At 40.7% G+C, this 25,934-nt stretch overlaps 1 protein-coding gene across 5 annotated transcripts in view; it reads left to right on the forward strand.

Annotated features, from left to right (window-relative positions):
* The window catches only part of MBNL2 (muscleblind like splicing regulator 2), a 164,854-nt gene extending 139,148 nt beyond the window's left edge, over positions 1 to 25,706 (forward strand). For 4 of the 5 annotated variants that reach the window (XM_043891931.1, XM_043891936.1, XM_043891935.1 and 1 more), the window contains one exon: positions 22,896 to 25,586. In XM_043891931.1, coding sequence (XP_043747866.1) covers positions 22,896 to 23,023 — 128 coding nt within the window. In that variant the 3' untranslated portion in view covers positions 23,024 to 25,586. Of the gene's footprint in view, positions 1 to 22,895 lie in introns of all 5 variants that reach the window. The other variant, XM_043891933.1, reaches the window with a different exon arrangement.
* The last annotated feature ends 228 nt before the right edge of the window (positions 25,707 to 25,934 follow it).

Below are 25,934 nucleotides of genomic sequence, written 5' to 3' on the forward strand. Positions count from 1 at the left end.
TACATTGAATCATATGGATGTGAATTATGTGTCATTTAAACAAAATGAACCTTGTTTCCTCACTTGTGAAAGGAAGATGAGAACTGGATGGCCGCTGAGGTCCCTTCCAGCTCTTGAGCTTCGGCACATCTGTGGTTCCTTAGCTGCCATGCTAGGCCCAAAGCATGAGATGATAGAGGTAACCATTCCATTCTCCAGGGGAATCTCTGTGTCAGGGAAGATTCTTCCTTTTCTTCACTGAGTCATCTGTTCTTAACACAAAAAATGTGGGCTTACATTGGTGGCTCAGATGGTAAAGAATCTGCTTGCAATGCAGGAGACCCAGGTTCTGTCCTTGGGTTGGGAAGATCCCCTAGAAAAGGAAATGGCAACCCACTCCAGTATTCTTGCCTGGAGAATCCCATGGACAGAGAACCCTGGTGGGCTACAGTCCAGGGGGTTGCAAAGACTCAGACACAACTGAGCAATGTAAACATGTGGTAGGGTTTTCACAGTATTCTAGTTCATTGGACCAACTGTCAGTTCAAATAGTTCAACTCTCATAGGTATGTGTAATTAGATACAAGTCATTCATAGAAGAAGAGAGACCAGAACACCCCATGACGGCTCCTCCAGCCCAGAGTTCCTTTATATGTCACCCCATGGCTAGTCAAGATGAACCAACACATTTATAAATTCTACCCTCAGGGCTTAATCAGGATGCCAGCAGTGAAAGTTTTAACTGAACTTAGACTTGGAGTTTCAAATTAAATGACAACAAAACCCAAATACTTTGGGGAAATAAAGAATATTGTTTTGGTTATTTAGCTCTGGGAGTAGATATAAGAACAAAAGTACAATAAGCAAATTTACCAATAGCTATCTCCTGTTTCAGTTAAGTTCTTTGGGCCTTAATATACAAGTTATACCTAATAATAATATTATTTACAAATTATGTAGATGTCCAAGATACTATTCTAAATGATTTCTCATATAATACATTTAATATATCATATATTTTATATCATATGAGAAAGAATACATATGTATGGGATACACACAGCCTTACTATCAGATCAGTTCAGTTCAGTTGCTCAGTCTGACTATAGTGTTATGATTATCGTTGTCCTCATTTTATAGATGGTAGACCTGAAACCAAGGTTAACTACCTTAGTCAAAGTTAAACATCTAATAAATTGTCTTGCTAGAATGTGCTCTTAACCACCTTGCTATACTGCCTCTCTCTATAATTACAAATGAATGAAAGTCACTTATTCCACAGATAAAACTATCTCTAAAGTGAAACTCAATAACAACAAGCCCTGTTGCTTTAGGGAAAAATGAAGGAGTTCTGCTAATGCAGCTCAAACCGAGGTGAATTCCAAGTTGGGGAGACGGGCTGAATCTGAGCAGAGCTTCAAGCTAATTATGTAATAGCCAGGTCACATTTAGAAACTATATACAAGTTGATGTATATTAATTATGATATAGAACTATTTATTAATAGACTATGTAATATTATACCCAGTGAGTAGACTGAAAATTATGAATAATTTCTGTGCAAGTAAGATGAGAACTAAGATGAGAAGTGGAAAGGAATTAGTCATTAGTCCTGGTGAAGCAGATCAGGGCTGCTTTTGTGTGAATCACGGCCCTGGTCTTTAACCCCAGCCTCTGCCGCTCATCTCATAAGTAGCACGGTGACAAGGGAAATCAGAAATGAAAATGAAGGTACTATATAAGCCATTCAGTTTCAGTCCACTAACAGAAGGTCAGAATGTATAAATCTATAGACGCCTATATTGACGCCAATTTAATCTCAGAGTGTCCAGTAAAAGAAGCGAGGTCCATAGTGTAGTAGATGGATTATCTCATTTTTTTCATATTATAAGAAATTTTATTAATAAAATGAGAGTAGAGATTGATATCCCTCCCTGGAATTATTGTGGTATTCTACTGTGTCATTACAAAAGACCCTGATGCTGCCAAAGACTGAAGGCAAAAGTAGAAGGGGGCGGCAGAGGATGAGATGGTTAGATAGCATCACCTACTCAATGGACGTGAGTTTGAGCAAACTCTGGGAGAGAGTGGAGGACAGAGGAGCCTGGGAGAGAGTGGAGGACAGAGGAGCCTGGCATGCTGCAGTCCACGGGGTTGCAAAGAGTCAGACCCGACTGAGTGGCTGAATGACAACAACATCATCCTGTCATTGCTTTATTATTAATATTTTTCTGTTTCAAAAGGGGAGAAAATAATTTCCAAGTAAATATATTTTAAATCTTAGTTTCTTCATTTATATATGGAGATTATTCAGCTTACCTAATGACATCCTTGAAGGCCCAATTATATTCTGAGTCTTTCCCTGAACCCCTGCAGCTAGAATTTCTTTTCCTACCCTCTGAATTCCACAAGGACTTGATCGGCATGTCCCTTAAAGCGTCATCATTAGGTAGATGGAATGACAGCACAAATGTGCAAAGATGGGGAAGTGTGAAGCTTCGTGGAGAAAAACTAACAATCCAGTTGGTTAGAGCAGCGGTGTCTGGGAGCGGTAACAGCATAGGTTTGACGTGGAGTGTGCAAGACTTTAAATGCCGATTCCGAGGCCAAGGGCCCGGCCTTTACTTGGCCACTGAAAGTTTTTAAGCAGAAAAGTGAGAGGATGCAACTCTAAGAAGAGCAAGTAGATGGATTCGAGGCAGGAGAGTCTGTGGAGCCCAGGGAGAGGCTTCCACAAGACCTAAACTGGGACAGTGGCAGCTAGCAAGGGGCCGACTTTGTCCTGCCTCTGCCTGTTACGTGGAAACCCAGTGGCTCAGTAGTAAAGAATCTGCCTGCAATGCAGGAGACTTGCAGGAGATGTGGGTTCGATCCTTGGGTTGGGAAGATCCCCTGGAAAGGGAAATGGCAACCCACTCCAGTATTCTTGCTTGGAGAATCCCATGGACAGGGGAGCCTGGTGGGCTACAGTCCACGGGGTCACAAAGAGTCAGCCACAGAGAAATGGAAGAACAATCTCAAGCTATGGCAAAACCTGGTCAAATAAATGTCACACGGCAGAAAAAGAGATTGGGGCTGACATGAAAGGTTACCTGCAGGATGTGGCTTTTCTGTAGGACCTGAATTCAAGGACAGCAGTTGGGTGGATTCCCTGGTCAAATGCCTCTAGGGTGCTGGCTCCTAACCTGTGGTTCCCCACCCCTAACCTGCATGAGACCTCCCAGGCCTTATTCAAAAGAAGGAGTCCCTTCAGATCTGGAGTGAATATGTTTTGTCTGTGTGTCCACAGTTAGAGTTGTACAGACATGTAGGGAAATGATTCATCTAATTCATTCTAGTCATGGGTCCATGCTAGGAAGATGAATTCTTACATATTGGATAATAGGAATATTTTAATGGAGCACCCCATGCACTGCTTTTAAAGCTGGTGAAATCAAATTATATTTCTGGCAAGATGTTAATAACACTAATCAAATCTCCAAAAAGTGCTGGTTGGTGTTTAAAATTAGGACCTTGAGGTCTCATCGCATCTTCTGAATTCTCCTCCAAAGATTAAAGCCATTCAGCTGGAAGCTGGCCTTAGGAAGAGTTTGTTGAAAATTAGTTAATAACATATTATGCATTCCTACAGCAGAAACTAACAGAACATTGTAAAGAAATTATACTCCAATTTAAAAATAATAATAATAAAATGATACATACATTCCTATCCCTTCATTTGTTAGGATATTTTGTATGTCAGAAAATCCCCATTGTGCAAACATGCCTGATAATGTTTAGTATATATAATAATCAATTTCAACCATATCTTACCAGACAAAATAATTACATGCAACTAGATACATATATTATGCTTTATCAGGCATGCTACAAAGTACTAAAGAGAGATGAGAAAAGTTTAAGAGCATCAGAGTTTACTTACTTCTCACATATAAATGTGAACACAACTTCTAAGCTATTTGAGTACAGAGTCTTGAATATCGATATACAGAGTTATAATAAATCACCCTATCCTAACTAAGAAATCTAGAAAGGTCAGGTCATGTTTTAGTTAATCTCTCGTTTCAGAAAGTTTTATAAAACATCTATTATTCAAAGCCATCTGTTAGGACTATATTCAGACAAATGTAGGAGGCATCAAACATTCCCCACTGTTCCCCACTTGACCCATTTGGAGCCTGTGTTTTTTTTCACAAGAAAAATCTGGGTTCTGCAAGGCCCCAGTGTGGGTGAAGTAGACCCCCATCAGCTCCCTCCCCTGAACCACAAAGCAGAGTCACCAGCCTCCCTGTCCAGATGATCCAACTGTGATTCACTCCTTTCTCGCCATTTGCTGGGTCCCGAGAACCAGATGACAGAAAGCCCCTGGGCCCCAAGTATGTTGTGCCCCCAAAAGGCCTGGACAGCAACTGTCTAGACCCAGCCCTTGTGAAATAATGCTGGGGCCGAAACACCCGTCTCAGCATCGCGATGCTGCTGAAGGTGTGTGTTGCACCTTCTCTAACTTTTTGCTGATGTTCTAACTATGGAGGAGGGCTCAGTTTCAGTAATGGATTGGGATGCCTCAAATGAAGAAGAATTGCCGTATTAGATAATTTGCAGGGAGAGGGAGTGATTGTGTGTGTGTGTGTGTGTGTGTGTGTGTGTGTGAAGACAACAGGGTAGGGGGAGAGAGGAGGAGAGAGAGGGAGACTGATTGCTGTATATCTCTTCAAGTCAAAGAGCAAAACAATAAAAATGGCGGCATTTTGCGTTCATTTAACGCCACTAGTTAAAACTGCTTGATAGAGTCTGAATTCCGTGCCGCAGTGTGCCTGGGGCACTGGAATCCAGACTTGCCGTGTGTGCGTGCTAAGTCGCCCAGTTGTGTCTGACTCTTTGCGACCCCATGGTCTGTAGCCCATCAGGCTCCTCTTTCCGTGGGATTCTCCAGGCAAGAATTCTGGAGTGGGTTGCCATTCCCTTCTCCAGGGAACTTCCTGACCCAGGGATCGAACCCACATCTCCTGCATTGGCAGGCAGATTCTTTACACTAACACCACCTGGAAAGCCCTCCAAACTTGCTAGTCTGGTCCAAAAAAAACAAAAAAAAAAGCTTGAGGTGCAGGGAAGGAGGGGTGGGAAGGCTGCTCCGTATGTCTTAGGGGGAGCTGGGTCTATGAGAGCCATATAGAGGCAGATTTTGTTTAAGAAATCAGAAAATAAGGGGAAAAAAAAGACCTTTTTTTTTCTGCAGCCACTTTGCAGAACTACCATGAGATTTAATTAATATATGTATTTGCAGATTCTCCAAGGAAAGGCTAAGTTATATAAGTGTTGTGATCTAGTACATTTTCATTTTTCATGAATAATTTACACCTCATGGTGAGAAACTTGGGCAGGATTCTTTTGTATATAGCACCTAAAGACATCATATCAGTTCCAATTTCGTGCAGCTGAAGAGAAAAATGTCAAGGGTTCTTATGTGGAACTTGACTGCATGGTGGATCATCCTACTTTTATTCTACCTCAAATCCCATCCTCTTTTGCATTTTGATGGAATTTGGGGGGCAATCTTTTCAGATTGAAAAGTCATATTCTCAGTAGTACTTCGGCTTTTGTTGACGGTCCTAAAAGTATGCTCATTTTTCTAACTGTAGGTTTTCTCTTTTGAGATAAATACACAGTTCATCCCAGAGGTGTGTTTCCTCCCAGCTATAGCTGTGTAAGGGAAGAGAGGCGAGGTGCAGTGCAGGAATTTGGATCCATTGCCAAGGGTTGAAAGATGAATGGGGTCTCGTCCTTAATACAAGTTGCTGTGGACAGAGTCAGTTTTTTGATTTATAGGTATTTCTCTTCCCAAGTTCTGCCACTGCTGCCTGCCTGCCCACACTTCTACCTGCATGTCTGGGGAAGTTGTCAGCCTTGCTGTGTGGGTGGATGGAGAGGAGAGATCCTTCCAGTCTCCCGATACAGAGCTAGCCTGAGTGTCCCTCCACTTCCTGGATGTCACGCCTCCACGAGTCAGGGACAAACTGGCATTAGGTGCGGCCTCTTAGACCCTTCTAGCGTTCCCTCTGGGCCACATTGCTGGAGGCAGTGTTTCCCAAGGTCAGACCTGTCTGAGTCTGCTGAACACGCTAGAGACACCAGTGTGGTGAAGTGCTAATGGTACCTAGGAATTTACTGCCTAGTCAGATGTGAAGCAATCAGACAGTGTCATAAAGGGAAAGTGTCAAGTCCTCGAATAAAAAAAAAAAAATAAACTGCATGGCAGAACTTTACTCCTAAAGTAGGGAGGTGGGTCTTGAAGGATGTGTAGGAATTAGATAAGGAGCAGATGAACTGTCCCTGCCAGAGTGAAATGTAAGGGGTAGAGCTAGGGGTGAGCTAAGGGGCAAGGAGGGCTAGCATTATAAACGTACCAGCTTCGTGCTTTACGTGTGTCTTCATATTTAGCCCTACCAGATGGGTTCTGTTCTTCCTCTTTAACGTGGGAAGACATCAAGGCTCAGTTTTGCTGTGACTCTATACAGTAGAAGGGCCTCCCTTTGACCTCAAGACTCTCTAAGGTCAGTGCTTAGAGAGCACTGGTCTCTCTGAGGTCAGCGCTTTCCCTCATCCTGTCTTCTTCCCCAAGCCTGGAGTTTCAGAAGCAGTCTCAGTCTTTCCCCACAGTAGACGCAGACAGAGCAGCTCTTACTGTGTCAGGTCTAAAGCAGGGGATGGTGTGGCGGAGGCCCTGCATGCAGTGAGTGAGGGGGTGGAGAGGTAGCACACACGGGCAGGACTGGCAAATCCCATGGAGCAATGAGGAGGGGTAGGGCACTGAGGGCATTGAATGGCAGGCTGAGAGCAGGGCAGCAAAACGCTAAAGGGGGGCTTTGCAAACCCCCATCTACTGGACGTGAGTGGGGAGGTGTGAGCTGGGGTAGACTGCAGGTTAACTGGTGAGAAAGCTACTCCATTGATGAAGTGATGAACTGGGATGGAGAGAAAGATCCTTTTCTCATGTGTGGGGAAGGATGAATACAGTCATCCCTTCGTATTTGTGGGGCGTTGGTTCCAGTACCCCAAATGATACCAAAATCCACAGGTGCCCAAGTCTTGTATAAAATGGTGCATTTGCATATAACCTATCATCCTCTGTTAGACTTTAAATCATCTCTGCATTACCTAATGCAACGTAAATGCTATGTAAGTAGATGCCACTGCACAACAAATTCAAGTTTTGCCTTTTGGAACTTTATGATTTCTTTTTTTTTTTTTTCAAATATTTTCTATCCATGGTTGGTTGAATCTGTGAGTGCAGAGTCCATGGATATGAAGGAGTACACGTGCTCAGTGCCCAGTCATGCCCTGCTCTTTGTGACCCCATGGACTGGAGCCCACCAGGCTCCTCTCTCCATGGGATTCTCCAGGCAAGAATACTGGAGTGGGTTGCCATGCCCTCCTCCAGGGGATCTTCCCCACCTAGGGATCAAACCCAAGTCTCCTACATTGCAGGTGAATTCTTTACCACTGTGCCACCTGGGAAGCCCATGGAGGAGGACAGACTGTAACTAAGAAAGTCAGGAACATTCAGGGAGGCATTTTGATCCTTTCTTCTCCCAGTGGCTCTTTCCAGCTTCCGAGTATCTGTGGATTCACCAACTTTCTGGTCCCTGCCACATCAACCTTCTAAAAGGCATCTCTCCCCAAGATTCACATAAAGAGTGGTTCCTGTTGACACTTGCTCACTTTTATTTGTGCTAGTGTAGTAGTGTTGGTCGCTCAGTTGTGTCCAACTCTTTGCGACCACATGGACTGTAGCCTGCCAGGCTCCTCTGTCCATGGGGTTCTGCAAGCAAGAATGCTGGAGTGGGTTGCCATTCCCTTCTCCAGGGTTGATTTGTGCTATAAAGCAGCACAAATGTGCTGACTGGTATTTTCTGCCATTGGTTTATGAGAAACTATAGCTCATCTAACATTTAGACTCCATCATGCCTCAACATCATGTATAATATGCTGGAACTTTGGGTCTGTTTTAACACCAGGTGGTGAAATGATATTATCATCACCCTTCCCTTGCTCAGAGTTTGTGTCAATGAGCTTCCTGTAATCAAGCACAGAGGCTCTTCACTGTTTACTGCAGTACATTTCTGGAAGCAGCATCATTAAGCTGAACGTTGTAAAATGTCACCCGTTTTCCCAAAGTCACTGTCACCTCAGGCATTGCAGGTCTGACCTAAGATCCACATCAACTATATCAAAGCAATGAAAGGCGTTAAGTCCTATGAGCAACCTGACCACAACCAGGCCATCCTTCTACAGTAATAGAAAAAGGGAATGATGATGCAAGTTACACTGTAATTCGGAGCAAGTCCCCAGATCAGCAAGTGGCTTATCCAAGTCCCATAAATAATAAGAGAAGCATGACTGGGACTCGATTGTCCCTGTCCTGCTTAGGGTAGTATTTTTTCCCATTTGCCACACTGTCTTCCTGAGAAAGTGCTTTAAATGATCATTAAAGGGGCCCCAATGGGTTTCCCTGATGGCTCAGTGGGTAAAAAGAATCTGCCTGCAGTGCAGTAGACACAGGAGATGAGGGTTCGATACCTGGGTCAGGAAGATCCCTGGAGAAGGAAATGGCAACTCACTCCAGTATTCGCGCCTGAAAAATTCCACAGACAGAGGGGCCTAGCAGGCTACAGTCCATGGGGTCACAAAGGATTGGACGCAGCTGAGGGACGGAGCACGCACAAAGGGGCCCCAGAGTACTCTGGAGCATGCACACAGCCCAGAGCTGACCCAGGTAGTAAGTGCCTACCGAGTGCCAGACACTGTGCTAAGCTTTTGTATGAAGTAGTCTCATTAAAACCCCCACATGGCCCTGCAAGGGAATATTCTTATACCCAGTGTATAGATTAAAAAAAAAAAAAACAAAAAAAACTGCAGTTTTGAGAAGCTGAGAAGCACGTTCAAGATCATCTCTTAAGTGGCAAAACCAGATATGCAACCTTCCATAAGCTCCTAACCTTCCATTTTAAAATGAGGAAAAGGACCTGGAATGGTTAGACAACTTATTCAAGGTCACATAAGGGATTAGAAGCTCAGAAGCCCAGACTTGGTCCTCTCTCTGTCCCTCAAACCACAATCCAGCATGAATGTGCCACCTGGACCTTTTTTTGAACAATCAATAGATTTGCTTCCTCCTTAAAATTTAGAAAGGTTTTGGACGAATCAAAAAGATTAAACTCGATTCCTTCTTTTTCTCCAAATGTCGTCTCCAGTAATAATTTCATAACTTTTCCATTAGTCGTCCTTTTCAGTATTTGTCATTGTTATCCCAAAATATTGGAAAGGACCAGAGAACCACTTTAGTTATGAAGATTCAAGAGAAAAGGAATTGCTTGAGTCAGTTCCAATTGTTCATCTTTTTCTTTTCTTTGCTCTTCTCTGACCCCTGTAATATTAAGGTTGTTCTTGAACAAGGAAAGAAGTTAAAATAGGGTAATCTAAGTAGTTTGTGAAGAATGAGAAGAATACTCCATTGTACTCCTTTGCCTTGGAAAACTGTGTAAAGAATTGCTTTCTTTTTTTATTTCACATAAGCTCATAACCTGAGTTCTCTTATTTTTACTGCCATGTATGTGGACCTGTATCAGAACAGGTGAAGGTTTAAAAATTGAAGAATGATGTTTATTAGACAAGACTGGGTGTGCAGAAGTATCCATAAATAGTGGTCTGCTCTAAACACAGTGATCTAAGAAATATTATTAAGTGCCATACCTTGTCTAAAGAGTCATATCCGTGTTTTTTGGCTTAGCCTAAGAAACTACCTGGTGGCTCAGAGGGTAAAGGGTCTGCCTGCAATGCGGGAAACCTGGGCTCAATCCCTGGGTCCAATCCCTGGGTCAGGAAGATCCCCTGGAGAAGAAAATGGCAACCTACTCCAGTATTCTTGCCTGGAGAATCCTCATGGACAGGGGAGCCTGGTGGGCTATAATAGTCCATGGGGTCACAAAGAGTCAGACATGACTGAGTGACTGCATTATTTATTATTAAGAAACTAAAATAGGTGAAATATTACCAAATGATAACAGAGCATTATGTGCTTACTACCACCAAGCACTTGTTAATTATATGAGGCTCACAGCAATTTCTGTTAGGGACAGCATTTGATTCCCATTACAGAGATGAGGAGTGCTAAGAATAAAAGATGTGGAATCACTTACCCGTGGTAATACACATATCAGGTCTAGAAACTGGGTTTGAACTGGATTTAAATTTAGAGAGTTTAAAGAGTGCCTGTCATGGGATGTAACTTTCTGTTGCAGTAGACATTGATCATTGTATGCACTGGATATTGATGCTTTTATAATAATAGATTTTAGTTTGACAAATGATTAATATGAATGATAGTCGAGACTTTCATGAACAATAAAGAAATTCAGCCTATATTCAGTTGTCAGTGACAAGTCAAGATATACATACACAATAAGGGATGTGTATTTGACATTTAGAAAACCCTAATCTCATGAAAATCAAGTTTATTATCAACACGTATGGAGTGTCATACAGACCATGTAATGTTTAAATGCACAAAATTATTATTTGAAGGCCTATTTAAATAGAAGCTGAAACCAAATTTTGTTTCGGATTATGAATCTTAAATAGACCAACGGAAGGAAGCCAGGGTGTATCAACAACCACTATTACATATCAGACACTTTATATACATTATTTCATTTAATATTCAGTAGAACTCTGTGAAGTGTCTTATCCATTTCTCAGAGGGGAGAAAACCTTAAATAATAATTTGCTTAAGATTCAAGCAGGTTGGCAGTGGCTGGACAATTTGAGAACTCAGGCTCACCAGCCTCCAAATCCTGTTCTCTTGTGTCTGCACTATATTTGAATTAGATGGGAGCTTATGGTCAATGTAGAACTGGGATGAAGTTCTTTATATGGTTCCCTTAAAAACTGGTAACTAAAGAATCCACCTGCCAATGCAGGAGACGCGGGTTCAATCCCTGAGTTGGGAAGATCCTCTGGACAAGGAAATGGCAACCCACTCCAGTATGATTGCCTGGGAAATCCCGTGGACAGACAAGCCTGGCGGGCTACAGTCCATGGTGTCGCCAACAGCCGGACACAACTGAGCACGCACTGTCTGTACTTAGTTTAACTACTGGTTTACAAAGTTTTAACCATTTAAGAAGAAAGTTCCAGTGGAAGCAAGCCTTTTAAATCTCAGTTCAAGATATGGTTTGAAAATATTGTTAGCTGATGAGATCAACAAGGAAATTCACATTTCAGTCTAGTAAACACAGCTTAGAAAGCAGATGAATGAAGACAACTCACTGTTCTCCATGTGGTGAACTGGCAAGAAACTTCTGTAAAGAGTCAGCCAGGAGGAGTCCTTTCATCTAAGACTTTCTCTCTCTCTCTCTTTTTTTAAAACAACAATAATTTTAAAAGAGATACTGCTTTTCTCCACTGTTTCCACGAAGCCTTACCTTCACATAAATCTCAGATTAAACAAACATCACTACCTAAGAATGAATGTTTTGGGCAGCCTGGAGGGGCAACTATGAAAGGAGTGACTTGAGGTTAATTTGTTGTTGTTTCTTGTTTAGTCACTAAGTCATGTCCAACTCTTTCCAACCCTGTGGACTATAGCCCACCAGGCTCCTCTGTTCATGGGATTTCCCACGCAGGAATACTGGGGTGGGTTGTCATTTCCTCCAGGGAATCTTCCTGACTTAGGGGTCGAACCTGCATTGGCAGGCAGATTCTTTACCACTGAGCCACCAAGGAAGCCCAGAGGTTAGTTTAGTTGTAGGTAAAGTCATAGAGCTAAATTTCAAAGTGAACCAAGGAATTTATGATGATTCAGATTCCATTTTTGAAACCCAAAATGGGGAGGATAAAAAGAAAGGTGGGAGGGAAAGAAGGAAGAGCGGGTTAAGTATTGGCAAGAAAGGGGAATGGGGTGTTAGTGTTTGATGGGTACCGAGTTTCGGTTTGGAATGATGGTAAATTCTGGAGATAGATGGTGGTGAGATGCACAATAGTGTGAGTGAACTTAATGCCACTGAACTATACTCTTAAAAATGGTTAAAGTGGCACATTTTACACTCTGCCTGTTTTACCATAATATTTTAAATTGGGCAAAGGATCCGAATAGACATTTCTCCAAAGAAGAAAGAATTAGGGTTGGAAAGAGAGATACCTAATTATACTTAGGTTTTTGTTTTATTAAATCCATACTCTTTTCATATTAAAAATTCCTTCTTGTTCTGCACTTTCCTGTAAGAGTTCTGTTTCCATGAAACAGGTAACTGCATGCAAATGCGCTCAGTTCTTCCTCAGTGAACCGTGCATGTTAGAAACTGGGTCTACTCTGAGGCTCTAACGGAGCCCACTGTTAACTCAATGCCATGCATCTTCATGTTTTTCCTCAACAGATGTTTATAAAGAGCCCACTATGTGTCGTGTGAAATTCAGGACTCTGGGAACATAGCAATAAACAAGTCTCCGTTCTCATGGCTTTTAGCACTGTCAAGCAGACAGGCAATAAACCAACATGTACGCAATGACAATCAAAGTAATTATCATATCATAAGAATCATCCCAAAAAGTAGAGATGCTGAAAGGATGGGCCTAACCACTGAGCTTTGAGGGAAGATGGTTAGTAATAAAGAAATGAGAGAGAATGCAACTTGCTTGCTTTCTACCTTTTCTTTCTTTGGCTTCCATTTTGCCATCTTTTATACGAGGATATTTGGGACACTATCTGAGGAGTTATTAGAGAGGACAGATGGCAACCTGGTTAACTACCCACCACACTGCAGAGGTGCCAATGTGGTACAAGGAGAGTGAGAAACTCAGGCCCAGAAGGGTCACAGAGCTGGCTGATGGCACAAACAAGCCTCCTAAATTTCCACTCCTGGGCCCTCTTTGACTTTTCCTTTGCATCATTATTTTATACTCACTGGGTGGTTTTGTTCATCTTTCTCTCTCTCTCTGACACACATCCTCAAACACACGGGCCAAGAACTAAAAAGGAAGAAAGCAAAACGAGACTGATTTTTCTGGAAATTTTGTTGGATGGCGGTGTCATCCTACCAGTTCAAGAAATGTGTAAGATGATTAAGTACACAAAGACAGATTTTGTGTCCTGGACGTAACATTCATCTTAGCCTTCTTTTTAACTGAATCCCAGCATTTGGTTTCTTTTTCTGCCTTTCATGTCTTAAAAGCCAGTTCTTAGCAGGCTGAATTATACATTCTGCTACACTGTTAAGATGAATACTTCGGCCAAAATGTGCCCAGGATTCTAAGTCCAACATAATGGTAGTGGATACAAAAGCAGGGCATTGAGCAGGACTGGGGATTCGATGTTGAATCCAATGGGATCTTGTTTCTGTGATTTTTCTTGGCCTGGTTCTTTGGCGTATTACTGGGAGCAAAACCCCATATTGAAAAGAACAGGTTTAAATGAATGCTTCTGAAATTCCTTTTCAGTTGCTGCATAAACTGGTTTTTAAAGATATAAAAAAAGTTTTCTTGGATTCTGCCTTCATGTCCAGAGGTCACTTTCACTGAAATAGCCTCAGATGTGGGCAGCCTGACTAGTCTCAGATAGCCTTGTTTGCTCCACATCTCAAAGCACATATTCTAAATATAATATTCTTAGAAAAATATTTTATATCATAAATATTTTACAGTAAATTTATCTCTTACAATATTTTTCTATAATATTTTAGAATATTTTTATATAGTGTGACATAACTACTCTATATTATTTCTTGATATAGTAGAAGAATTTAGCCTTCCTTAATAGGCAGACAGCCCCTAATTTTAAAAATGTTTGTTCAAAATTTCTTTTGCCACCTGGTTTGGAACTCGAGTAATTTTCCTGTAGAGACAGTGACGGACTTGATGGTTAAGTCTCCAGGCTGGCTGACAGTAGTTTTATTTCACTCATGACATTTCTCAAGGATAATACTGTGCTAACAGCATGGAAGAGGCCAAATACCATATTATGGATGTTTCCACGTCTTTAGGATTCAGGAAAGATGCCAAAAGCATATGCTTAGCCAAAACTTCCAGACGGTGTGTGATAGTAAAGTCCTTCACCTTCTCCACCAGCTGAGGATAGGAGAACCGTAATCTGTGGTTCAACGGTTGGGTGATTGGAATGTTCACTGGGGAAGGCATCTGGAGTAGGAATCGGATATACCACGTGGAGCCAAGATTTCCAGGAGACCAAGAGGAAGATACAAGCTGGGACCTGGTCCTGGCTGGGCCCGGAAGCATTCAGAGCACCCTCTTTATTTGACTTGGGTGCTATATTTGGTTTGATGACTACTTTTTTCCTGACGTTCATGTGGCCCTTCCAGTCTAGCATTTTGTTTTATTTTGACCTTCTCTGGCAGACACGGTCTCACAGCCCCTCTCTTCATGAACGAGCACAGGACACTCTTGAATGTGATCTTCTTTTCAGCACTTCTGTTGCATCAGGGGACGCACACAGAGTAAAAAGCCTCCTCTCAGGTGCCTTCCCCTTCTTACTCCTATATATCACTCTGGAGAAAAAGTCACCTTTGCATGGCGTATGGATTTTTCAGATGATCTGAGGTGTAGATTCCCATCTCCCCATGAAAGCAGAAGTGGTCCTCAGAACTCCCTCAGCTGGTTCTGGGGTGGAGGAGGGGATCGTGTATTTCAGGCAACAAGAGCCTGGGTTTTTCCAGGCAGCATGGACTTGTGCAAGGAGTAGAATCTTACTCAATTCAAGAATTTCCATATTTGTACTGTATCCGGACAATACCAGTTGTCAGTGTGGACCCTGGTCAGTCGTCTTCATAAGGCCAGTGTTACTGCCTTTTATGGAGAAACTCAAATAGTAATATTTTAAATGATTTTTTAGAAAGTATAAATGAAAAAACTTTTTGTTCAAATATCATAGAGTAGAAAATACTAGACAGTCATGAGTCATCAACAAAACAATATGTCTCTGAAAAGAGAGGAATTAGAGTTTGGGGTGTAAACTTTATATTAATGACAGAGGACAAAGCAAAAATCCTGACTAAACTGTTCTTTAAGTTCTGCAAAATATTGTGGGCCTTCCAACTAACCTCAGGTTGCTCGTCTCAAGAGTGAAACTGGTTGTCATATTTGAGAGTTTTCTCCCACAAGTCCAGTCTGTGCCTTTTCTGTATAAATAAAAATCCATTTGGAAAATAAGTCAAATATGGCAGAAAACATTGTCCATCCACCAACCCAGGACAATATTCCCCTCAAATAATGAACTTGACAGGTTTTCAAAGTGTCTTCTCATATACCGTTCATTCTCTTTGAACACTGTATACACTTAAAGTTTACAGATAGTCATGAAATAGGTCGGCGTTCTTGAAAGTGTTCATTCATGAACATGTATCATGAGAATTACTCTGATGACATAGGTCCACCGAGAGACCAGAGGCATTTGCTTTTGACTTCAGTAATTCATAGTTTGGCCATCCATCGTAATTCACTCTACGATTAGATTCAGAGTTCTTTGGCAGCCAGAAATGTACAGATGTCTGTCTGCTTTTATATGGTTTGCTTCAACCAAAATACAAAAGTTTCACCTCTCAGACAAAACCAGGGAAATTTCAGGCAGTAGAGGATGCTGTGGAGAAGACATGTGGAGGGCTAGGGAGAAGATGGAGAGCATATTAAACAGTTCAGGGCCTGGAAGAAGGGGGAGGCCAGTGGAGAGCAGCGAGGAGGAACATGAGTGACCAAACAGCAAAACTGTGAATAAAGGCAAAGATACTGGGATGGTGAATAACAAGCAGGCTTCCTTAGCTTGGCAAGATTTTTAGGAAATTCCATTCAGTTTTCTGTCTTTAGCTTAATAATAAGTTTTGTTTAAGGAGACAGTGAAACATCCCTTTCTTTAATTACTTTCTGAGGAAATAGGGCCTTGTAACCATGGGAAAGGGCTTCCCTGGTGGCTCAATGGTAAAGAATCTGGCTGCTAATGCCGGAGATGTGGGTTCAGTCCTTGGGTCAGGAAGATGCCCTGGAGAAGGACATGGCAACCCACTCCAGTATTCTTGCCAGGAAATCGCATAAACAGAGGAGCCTGGTGGGCTACAGCCCACGGGGTCGCAAAAGAGTCAGACACAACTTAGCCACTAAACAATGCCATGCCTGGGAAAAGACTTCTAAGAACTCTGCCAGGTCTAGAATTTTTCCTCAGGGTGGCATTTTTGTTAACCTGCCATGTTTCCATCCTCTGAGTGATTCTTCCCCCAGCCTGGAATATCTGTCCTTTTATCTAGAGAGAACACGGGTTGAGTGGATGGGGATGGATGTTTCTTTTTCTTGGATATTCTTAAATTCTTAGCTTCTCTGAAAGAGTAAGAGGTATAGATTGTCCAAGGGGTTCTTTTCCTACATCCATTGTTACCTCTCACTTGTGAGGGGTCTGTTGGTCTTCTGTCAGCGCCAACATTGTGGCATTATGTCCTCAGTAAATTCATATTTATTCAGCCATCCATGCAACCGAGAGTTAAGAAGTACATGCTATGTGGCCAGCCCCACTAGGAATCTGAAGAGGAATGAGACGCTCACCCTGACCTTGTGAAACTTGATCGTGGACCTAGTTTATGCAACCACCCCTGGTTGGGAGTGTCCACTTGAGCTCTTATGCTAGTGGTATCCAGATTCATTAGGATTCCTTTAGATTTCAGCAAGGCCACACAAATATTTGATAAGGTATGTGTTATCTGCCTCTCCAGACTCAACATTACAAAGACCGTATTGAATGTTTAATTAAAACATTCATTAGTCTTCTTTTCTAATTGTTTTTCATGGTTTGGGTCCCTTGAAACAGTTGGTCTTTTCACTGAAATGTTTATTCCCATCATTTAAGCCAAGCAGTAAGAGTTCTTACTGAACTTAATATTGAGCTAACATTTTAAAGGATAACTCATCTGACATCTCTGAACGTCTGCCATGAACCCATTTACATAAGAAGTGTGAACACGTCTAGAAGTCTTCTGGAAGCCTACAATTTCCAAAATTATTTATATGTACATTTCCAAAATTATTTATATGTACATTTCCTGGAGATCAACCACAAGGTAGAAAACTCAGAATGTATTAATACTTGATGCCTCTGAAGCACTGAGATTATGTGGTGGTTTGTCTTCTTGGAACCCTCTTGCATAAGTGCTAGTTAGTTCAGCTGTTGAGATCGTGCTGGCCCTGCATTCAGATTCAGTGTTTCAGCCTCTGCACAGACTGTTTTGCTTTCCACTGAGTGCATTTCTCAATCTGGTCAGCTCTTTTTCAAGTGCACACCAAAGTTAGGGGCCCATGAGTGACTCAGTCTGAATCCATCATCATCTGAGAAAAGACAAAGCAACATGTGTACTTCATGTCTGGTGAATCAGTCAAGGGAGAGGCAGTCATTTCTTCTTAGGTAGAGGGTGCCAGTTGGTCAGTTACCCAGCTCCTTTGGGTGAAAGAAAACTGTCTGAAAGTTGCAAGATTAACTCCCTGTCAGACCTGCAGTCTCGATCCTGCCCACCATCACCACTGCCGCCTCCCTGCATGATGCCTGCGGCCTTGGCTGCTGTCCAGCCCAGGAAGCTAGCAATCCAGGCTTAGCAGATATCTCCTCTGAAACAGTAAGGCTCAGGCTTCCCTGGTGGTCCAGTGGTTGGGAATCTGCCTGCCGATGCAAGGGACGCAGGTTCGATCCCTGGTCTGGGAGGATCCCACATGCCTCAGGGCAACTAAGCCCTCTTGCCCTAGAGCCTGTGCTCCTCAACAAGAGAAGCCGCTGCGATAAGAAACCCAAGCACCGCAACTAGAAAGTAGCCCCCACTCACCCAAACTAAAGAAAGCCCACATTGCAGCAACGAAGACCCAGTGGGGCCAAAATTTAATTAATTAAAAGAAAGTAAGGAAGGCTCAAGTAAAACACAAACTGGTAGCTCATAGCTGAATTCAGCCCAAAGATACAGCTAACCCACACAGAGTTGTTTCCACAGGGTGGATCGGCGGCTGAATTTCTAGCTGCTTCTGGCAAACGGAAAGGCCAGGCCATCTAGAGTTCAGGTTTCTGCAGGTGACAGTTGGCTGGAGCTGAGTAGCTGCCGCTCCATTCCTTCTAGGCAGGCGCCCTTCCATCTGCCACACTTCCCAGCTGACCTACCCACTTATGCACACTTCCTGCCCGGCCCGCGTAGGCTGAGTCTTCAGGCAATGTCCAACTCAGTCCTCTTTGCAGTGAGCTTGACTGCCATTACACTGGGCCATCCCAGACGGCTCAGATGGTAAAGAATCCACCTGCAGTGCAGGAGACCCGGGTTCAATCCCTGGGCTGGGAGAATCTCCTGGAGAAGGGAAGGGCAGCCCACTCCAGTGTTCTTGCCTGGAGAATCCCATGGACGGAGGAGCCATTACACTACAAGTCAATGGTAGGCGCTTCACTGGGGATGCAGTGTTATTATCAAATGGCTCCTCATAACACATTTGGTGGGAAAACAACCCATCTTATGTTCTTTGGGTCCATTCATATTTTGTCTTCAATAAGTAGAACTGAGACTAATTGTGTACTGGGCTCATATGGGAATAATTTAAGGATGTGGATTAAGCTGAATCATTCTGTTCTTAAATCTGACCACCTGGAGGAGATGCTTTTTGCTGCAGCCAACTCATAGTTTTGCTTTGCAGACAGTCTTGTTACAACTAGGGGGTCCACTGAAGATTTATGAATGCAGTCATGATTTGAGATCATGTGTCTTTGTTTTAAAAAATAGAATCACCAATTTTGTGGACATCAGCTATTCTCATTTTTGTGTGTCCTCCTTTTAGTGGAAAAAAAACTGAAAATAATGCTTTCAGTTCAAGACTTTGACCATGAAAAATTAGCTAAAATCTTATTTTAATAGTGTAATCCCCTTCTTCACCATGATTCAGTTATAGAAAATAATACTTACTTGAGGGTCTAGTCTATCAGATTGGTTCAATATGAAGTGAAGTGAAGTCGTTCATCATGTCTGATTCTTTGTGACTCCATGAACTGTAGCCTATCAGGCTCCTCCATCCATGGGATTCTCCAGGCAAAAGTACTGGAGTGGGTTGCCGTTTCCTTCTCCAGGGATCTTCCTGACCCACGGATCGAACCCAGGTCTCCCGCATTGTAGGCAGATGCTTTTAACGTCTGATTCGATTCCTTTTTCCTATCATGTAGCTTGCCAGGGCTCCTTGGAAGCTGGAGCAGTAGAACTCTGATTGGGTAGGGGCTCCAATTACATAAGCAGACATGTTTGTAGCATCTGTCCAGAGGAGGCCTAGGGTAGGATATGGTTGACCACCCAGGCAAGGAAGACCTGGTGGGGTTGGGGGCGTCCAGCAGCTCTCAAGTCCATCAGCAACTTCTACGCATCTGGTTCCTGCAGACTAGTCACTGCTGCCTCCCACCCAGCCTTCCAGGCTCCATCCACTCCAGGCCCCACCCCATGGCCTCACCTCTCCCCGGTTCCCAAACTCCCGGGGGTTCTGAGCATCTCCCCTGGCACCATCAGGGGTGCAGACCTGCTCCTTGGAATCACTGCTTCTCCTGGTCCCACTGCAGACTATCACTATACCCTGGAGGGGACTCCCATGCCAGGGAGCAGGATGAGCTAACATCTCTAAGCTCATGCGGGTTTGTGCAAGTACTTGGTACATCAGACAAGCCAGCTAACACTGCTCATGCTGCCTTTCCCGTGTCTGCCAAATAGTGACCTAACTCTTCAGACTCTGACAGAAATTTCTCAGGACCTCCTGGAAAATCAGGGGAGTATCTGTTAAAATGAAAACCAAGACAATAAGGATGCTTCAGGGAGGGGACTTTTAGGAGACCCAGCATGGTAGCTGTTTCTCTGACTTACACAAATGCTGGTAGACCCCAGGGGAGTTTCCGACTGCCTTTTCCAAAAAAAACCTGAGCCTTGGTGTCTGGAGGTTGAGGAGGGAACTTTGGGTGTCAGCCTCGGGTTTGACGAGTGCAGGGCAGGAAGGATGCCGCTGAGAGCCGATCTGTGGAGGTCACTTTCGAGAACTGTGGTTTAATTAAACTTTCTTTTTTTTAAATGGAGCAGCTCAGGATTAGGGCTTGTCAGTATCGGATTTGATGTTCCCAGGACCACATATAATAGCCTGCTCTTTCAGGAATATATGCCTTGTGCCTAGATATATTGAAATATTCAGGCACCTCCTGAAGCTTTTGGTCCCCTTGGCTATTGAAATTACAATGGAGGCTGACGTTTTCATGCATAGAACATAGTTTATATGTTTGTATAGAATTGGTGTGAAGACTCTCCAAGGAGAGACAGCAGAAAACACACAAAATTCCCTATTCATCCTATTTTTAAATTACGGTTTTTTGGTGTGAATTTAAAGTACAGTCTAAGGAAAAGCCGTATGAAAACCTAAATAGAAGAGCTCTCTTGCCCTCAAAACAGCTCTTCCACACCCTTCCTACTTGACACACGCCCACTTGGCCCTCTGCTTCCCACCAGAGGTCTCTTCTGGTGGAGACTGTCTTCCCCTCCCTGTGGGTCCTGAGACCTGTAATGTCTGTGCCTTCTAATATCACAAGCAGCAATCAAACATTCAGGAGTCCATAAGAGGCTCTCAGCTGGTAACTGGTCCCCATCTGGATTCCTGAATGTATTTCACCCCAGAGTACACTTCACTCAGACTGTACCAAGCTCTATTTCTCAGAAAAGAAATTTAATAATCCAATGGTATTTTTTTTAGAAAAAGGCTACCACCAAAGAAATGAAACACCCAAAGCTTTCCTTCCTTCTAAGATCAAATCTCTTAAGCTTCTTGAAACTCACAACTGCTAGGGGCATTATTCATTTTTTAATTCCACACATCTGGTCCTCAAGCTAGCCCAAGACTTAGACCAGGCTATCGTCAGAGTTTTCTGGCGAAGATGCCAGGAGGCACCACTTAGAGGTCAGTAGTGCCTGATAAAGACATTTAATTTATGTGTCTTTATCCACATAATGGATTGTGTGTAGGCTGGGGCAGAGGGGGAAAGCAGTCCGGGTAAGCCCAGTTTCAAGGTTGACTTCTAGTTCAGTTAGGCCTGGGTGGCTTGACACATCCGTCAAGTTCAAGTCCAAAGCATCATTGTAACTACCTTCTATAATTATAGATTTGCCCATTCCTGGGCTCTCTGTTAGATACTTTTTCTTTCTAGGTGGTTAGGAATTTTCGTTCTATATGGCATTTTCATTTCAGTTAGTAAGCAAGAATGTGAATACATTCTAAAGCATATATTATTCTATTTTAATGTAAGAAACTGAATATTTGTTTTTCATAAATATTTTAGAGAGACTTTGCTAAAGTAAAATGAAAGAGAAAAAAACAGGACATGATCTCATGTCCTGGGGCACATTCTTATTTGGAAACTTTACAGACAGGATGGAAGCTAAGGGATAAAATAGACTAATTCCTATTTAATACTCAAATATCTAAATCTAAAAATGAAGTTATAACCATCTGAAGAATTTGAATATTGGCTATAGGCAACGACTATTCAAAGATACTATGATAATATTTACATATAAATCATATCATTATTTTTATTCATATATGAGTACATGAGATATTTTTTTCTCAATTAATTTTAAATTCCTAGAACTTTCTGAAAAACAAAAAAATGGTCTTATCCAAAGTTTTGAGTTTTCATTTAGTATAAGTATTTAACATACACAAATTCTTCCTCTATTTTTATCAGTTTATACATATCTTATATTCTCAGCAGCAGTAGTATATTCTCATAAAATAAATCTCTTACTTATTTCATGGGAGAAATTATTTAAGTGTATGTACTAAAACTGTTTTATATTAACTGAAGAAATACCCACTTAAAGTGAAAAAAATCCATGTTATAAATTCCAACATAATGGGGTAAGAAATTGTAGAAATGAGGCTTTTGTTGGGAATTGGATCCCAGTGTGTAGGAACAGTGACTGACCTTGACCATGAAGAATTTTTACTGGTTAGTTCATAAACAGAGACTCTTGGCTTTTTAATAAATTTTTGTTTATTAATTGCACAAAGTTGGGTCAAAGCATTGCACAAAAAATAAATATTTTTGTTAAAATGTGTCAGAAGCCTGGCTTTTAAGCTTGACACTTAGTTGAGTGGGTCCCACAGGACAAGCTCCCTGTCCTTTGCGGAGTTTTAGAGTTGGAAATGAACTCAGATCAAACTCCAAGAACCATGGTTTGCATTTAGTTTAGTTTAATCTGTGCTCTAGGGATTATTGACTGTTGTAATTGCTTTATTAGAATGTTATCTCTTGTTTCTTTAATACGGGACATTTAAACAGCTCCTGAACTTGAAACTTGTTGTGATTATATCTTGGGAACAAAATTACTTTCAATGGGAATATATGTTTGAGTGATAAATGCAAGTTAATAGATAAATGTTACTTAATTTATTACACATTTTTAAATATGTATACTTAATCTTTGCAGATAACATTTTGTGTACAAACTAATTCATTGATTAGCCTTCCTGATCATATTAACGAATATTAATTGAATGATAATTGAATATATAATTAGGAGATACAAAGACAAAACTAAAAAAGGAAATTAAGATCTAAACACACTGCATGCCAACGTGTACGCAGTCACAGTTTTACAGAAAATGCTGTGCATTTGAATCGCCTTTCTTGACAGTGGCTGCATAGCATCAGTGTCTAAATATTTTCAGCATGAAGGGTGGGGATTATGCAAAATTATAATTGCATCAGAATTATGAGAAATGGCAGAAAATTCCTATTTTTAAATGTCTGTTTTCAAAGAGTAAGACTGAAACTAGCTCTCTTCTCTCAAGAAGGAGGTCTAAATCACACTTGTCTTTTTCTTTAACAGATAATTCTGAAATAATCAGCAGAAACGGAATGGAATGCCAAGAATCTGCATTGAGAATAACTAAACATTGTTACTGTACATACTATCCTGTTCCCTCCTCAATAGAATTGCCACAAACTGCATGCTAAATAAAGATTTAGTTCTTCTGGACAGACCACAACTCTAAGAAGCTAGTGCTGCTATATCATATATGAGTATTAAATATGGTATGCTTAGTATATTCCAACCTAAGATAGTTAACTACCTGAGACCAGCTGTGATGTTAAAGGACATAAAGGATAAAGTTTACTTTTAAAGGGTTTCTAAACATAGTTTCTGTCCTAGGAATATTGTCTTATCTCCATAACTATAGCTGATGCAGAAAGTCCAACCAATTTATTCATTTCGACTCAGAATATTTCAAAGTTAGCAATAAGCAGTTAGCATTAGTTTAAAAAAAGAGAAAGAAAAAAAAAAAAAAAAAAACCTATTCCAGGGGCAGGTTCAATTCTAACTTCAATTACTCAATTACTGTCATTTCATTTTGACCACTGGATCAGAGCTGTGTTTCACTTCTTGACAACACGAATGCTGCAGCAAAGATGAGAAGTGAAGTAAAACCGTTACCTGTCCTGCAGGTCTAAAATCTGAATGGAAATTCAAGCACAAGTACTGGGGACACATCGAAGTGTGGTATTTGGTTTGCCTGGAGACGCCGCATTGAATCATGTGATTCTAGAATAACATTAATAGATTGAAAAAGAAACTTTGTACGGTGTGAGTTTCATACCTAACCAAACAAAGTCTTGAAGGTATTATTTTACAAGTATATTTTTAAAGTTGTTTTATAAGAGAGACTTTGTAGAAGTGCCTAGATTTTGCCAGACTTCATCCAGCTTGACAAGCATGAGAGGCCCATGCCAAGTCTAACCGAAGGGATCAGTCTTTCCAACTCACCATCCGGTTGCCTGTTACCGAATAACTCTTCTAAACTAAAAACCTAGACAAACAAGGAAGCTGTAGGTGGGGAGATCTGTATAATATTCTAATTTAAGTAAGTTTGAGTTTAGTCACTGAAAATTTGACTGTGACTTTAATCTAAATTACTACGTAAACAGCAAGTAGATAGTTTCACTTTTTAAAAACTCCATTACTGTTTTGCATTTCAAAAGTTGGATTAAAGGGTTGTAACTGACTACAGCATGGAAAAAAAAATAAGTTCTTTTAATTCTTTCACCTTAAAGCATATTTTATGTCTCAAAAGTATAAAAAACTTTAATACAAGTACATACATATTATATATACACATACATATATATACTATATATGGATGAAACATATTTTAATGTTGTTTACTTTTTTAAATACTTGGTTGATCTTCAAGGTAATAGCGATACAATTAACTTTTGTTCAGAAAGTTTGTTTTAAAGTTTATTTTAAGCACTATCGTACCAAATATTTCATATTTCACATTTTATATGTTGCACATAGCCTATACAGTACCTACATAGTTTTTAAATTATTGTTTAAAAAACAAAACAGCTGTTATAAATGACTATTATGTGTAACTGTTTAAAACATCCATTTTCTTTGTGAACATATTAGTGATTGAAGTATTTTGACTTTTGAGATTGAATGTAAAATATTTTAAATTTTGGCATCACCGCCTGTTCTGAAAACTAGATGCACCAACCATATCATTTTTGTTTGAGAAAAAAAAGAAATCTGCCATTTTAATTAATATTGATCAGAGTCTAATGACTATTTATCTTATATCGTAGATTTGATAACCCTATCAAAAAAAATCACATTCTAAGTGTAATCTTACATAGTGCTTGTATTGTTGCATTTGTTTTAATTTGTGGAAAAGTATTGTATCTAACTTGTATTTCTTTGGTAGTTTCATCTTTATGTATTATTGATATTTGTAATTTTCTCAACTATAACAATGTAGTTATGCTACAACTTGCCTAAAACATTCAAACTTATTTTCTTTTTTCTTTTTTTCTTTGTAATTCACTTAAACTCATTGAAAACGTAGTATACATTACTAAACATAAATTATGGGAATCACCGAAATATTTTTGTAGTAGACTAATTGTTGTTACATTGTCTTTCTTTTTTTTTCTTTTGTTTCATGGTTTTGATTTTTAAAATTATTAGCACACAACAATTTCCAACCCTTTAACAATGGAACATCAAAAATATCACCTATATCCCTAAGCAAATATAGAAGACTGTATTTTTACTATGATATCCACTTTTCCAGAATTGTGATTATAATATGCAAAGAGTCATAAATATGCCATTTACAATAAGGAGGAGGCAAGGCAAATGCATAGATGTACAAATATATGTACAACAGATTTTGCTTTTTATTTATTTATAATGTAATTTTATAGAATAATTCTGGGATTTGAGAGGATCTAAAACTATTTTTCTGTATAAATATTATTTGCCAAAAGTTTGTTTATATTCAGAAGTCTGACTATGATGAATAAATCTTAAATGCTTTGTTTAATTACAAAAACAAAATCACCAATACCAAGACATGAAGATAGCAACTCAACAAATACTGTAGTTAAGAGCTGAACTCGTCACTTGTATGGGAACCACATTTCACTCTTTGTTTTCAGGATGTAACAGCACTTCACCTAAATATTCTTTGAGCCATATCACTGGTAACATTCCTACTAAACCTCTCCTAAACCTCATTCATTACCTTACAGTGTGAACAGGAGTCTAATTTGTATCAATTCTATGTTTTGGTTGTAATATTCAGTTCACTCACCCAATATACAACCAATGAAATAAAAGAAGCATTTAAAAGGATTTCTGGTCTTCCTCCATTTTTTTTATTGTTGAGACAGATTGATAATTAGCCAAACAAAATGGTTTTCACATTCACACAGATAATGTTTGGTAACTTCAAAGAAGAGCAGGCTTTTGATTTGGTTTTGGGGTTTTTTTTGTTGGGTTTTTTTTTTTTCCTGGCTTTTTAATAGTAGGAAACACAATTTACAAGGATCATTTGAGAACTAGTTCTAGTATTCTTTGAAA

This window comes from Cervus elaphus, chromosome 30 (genome assembly GCF_910594005.1).
Source record: "Cervus elaphus chromosome 30, mCerEla1.1, whole genome shotgun sequence".
In the NCBI taxonomy this organism is placed as follows: Eukaryota; Metazoa; Chordata; class Mammalia; order Artiodactyla; family Cervidae; genus Cervus; species Cervus elaphus.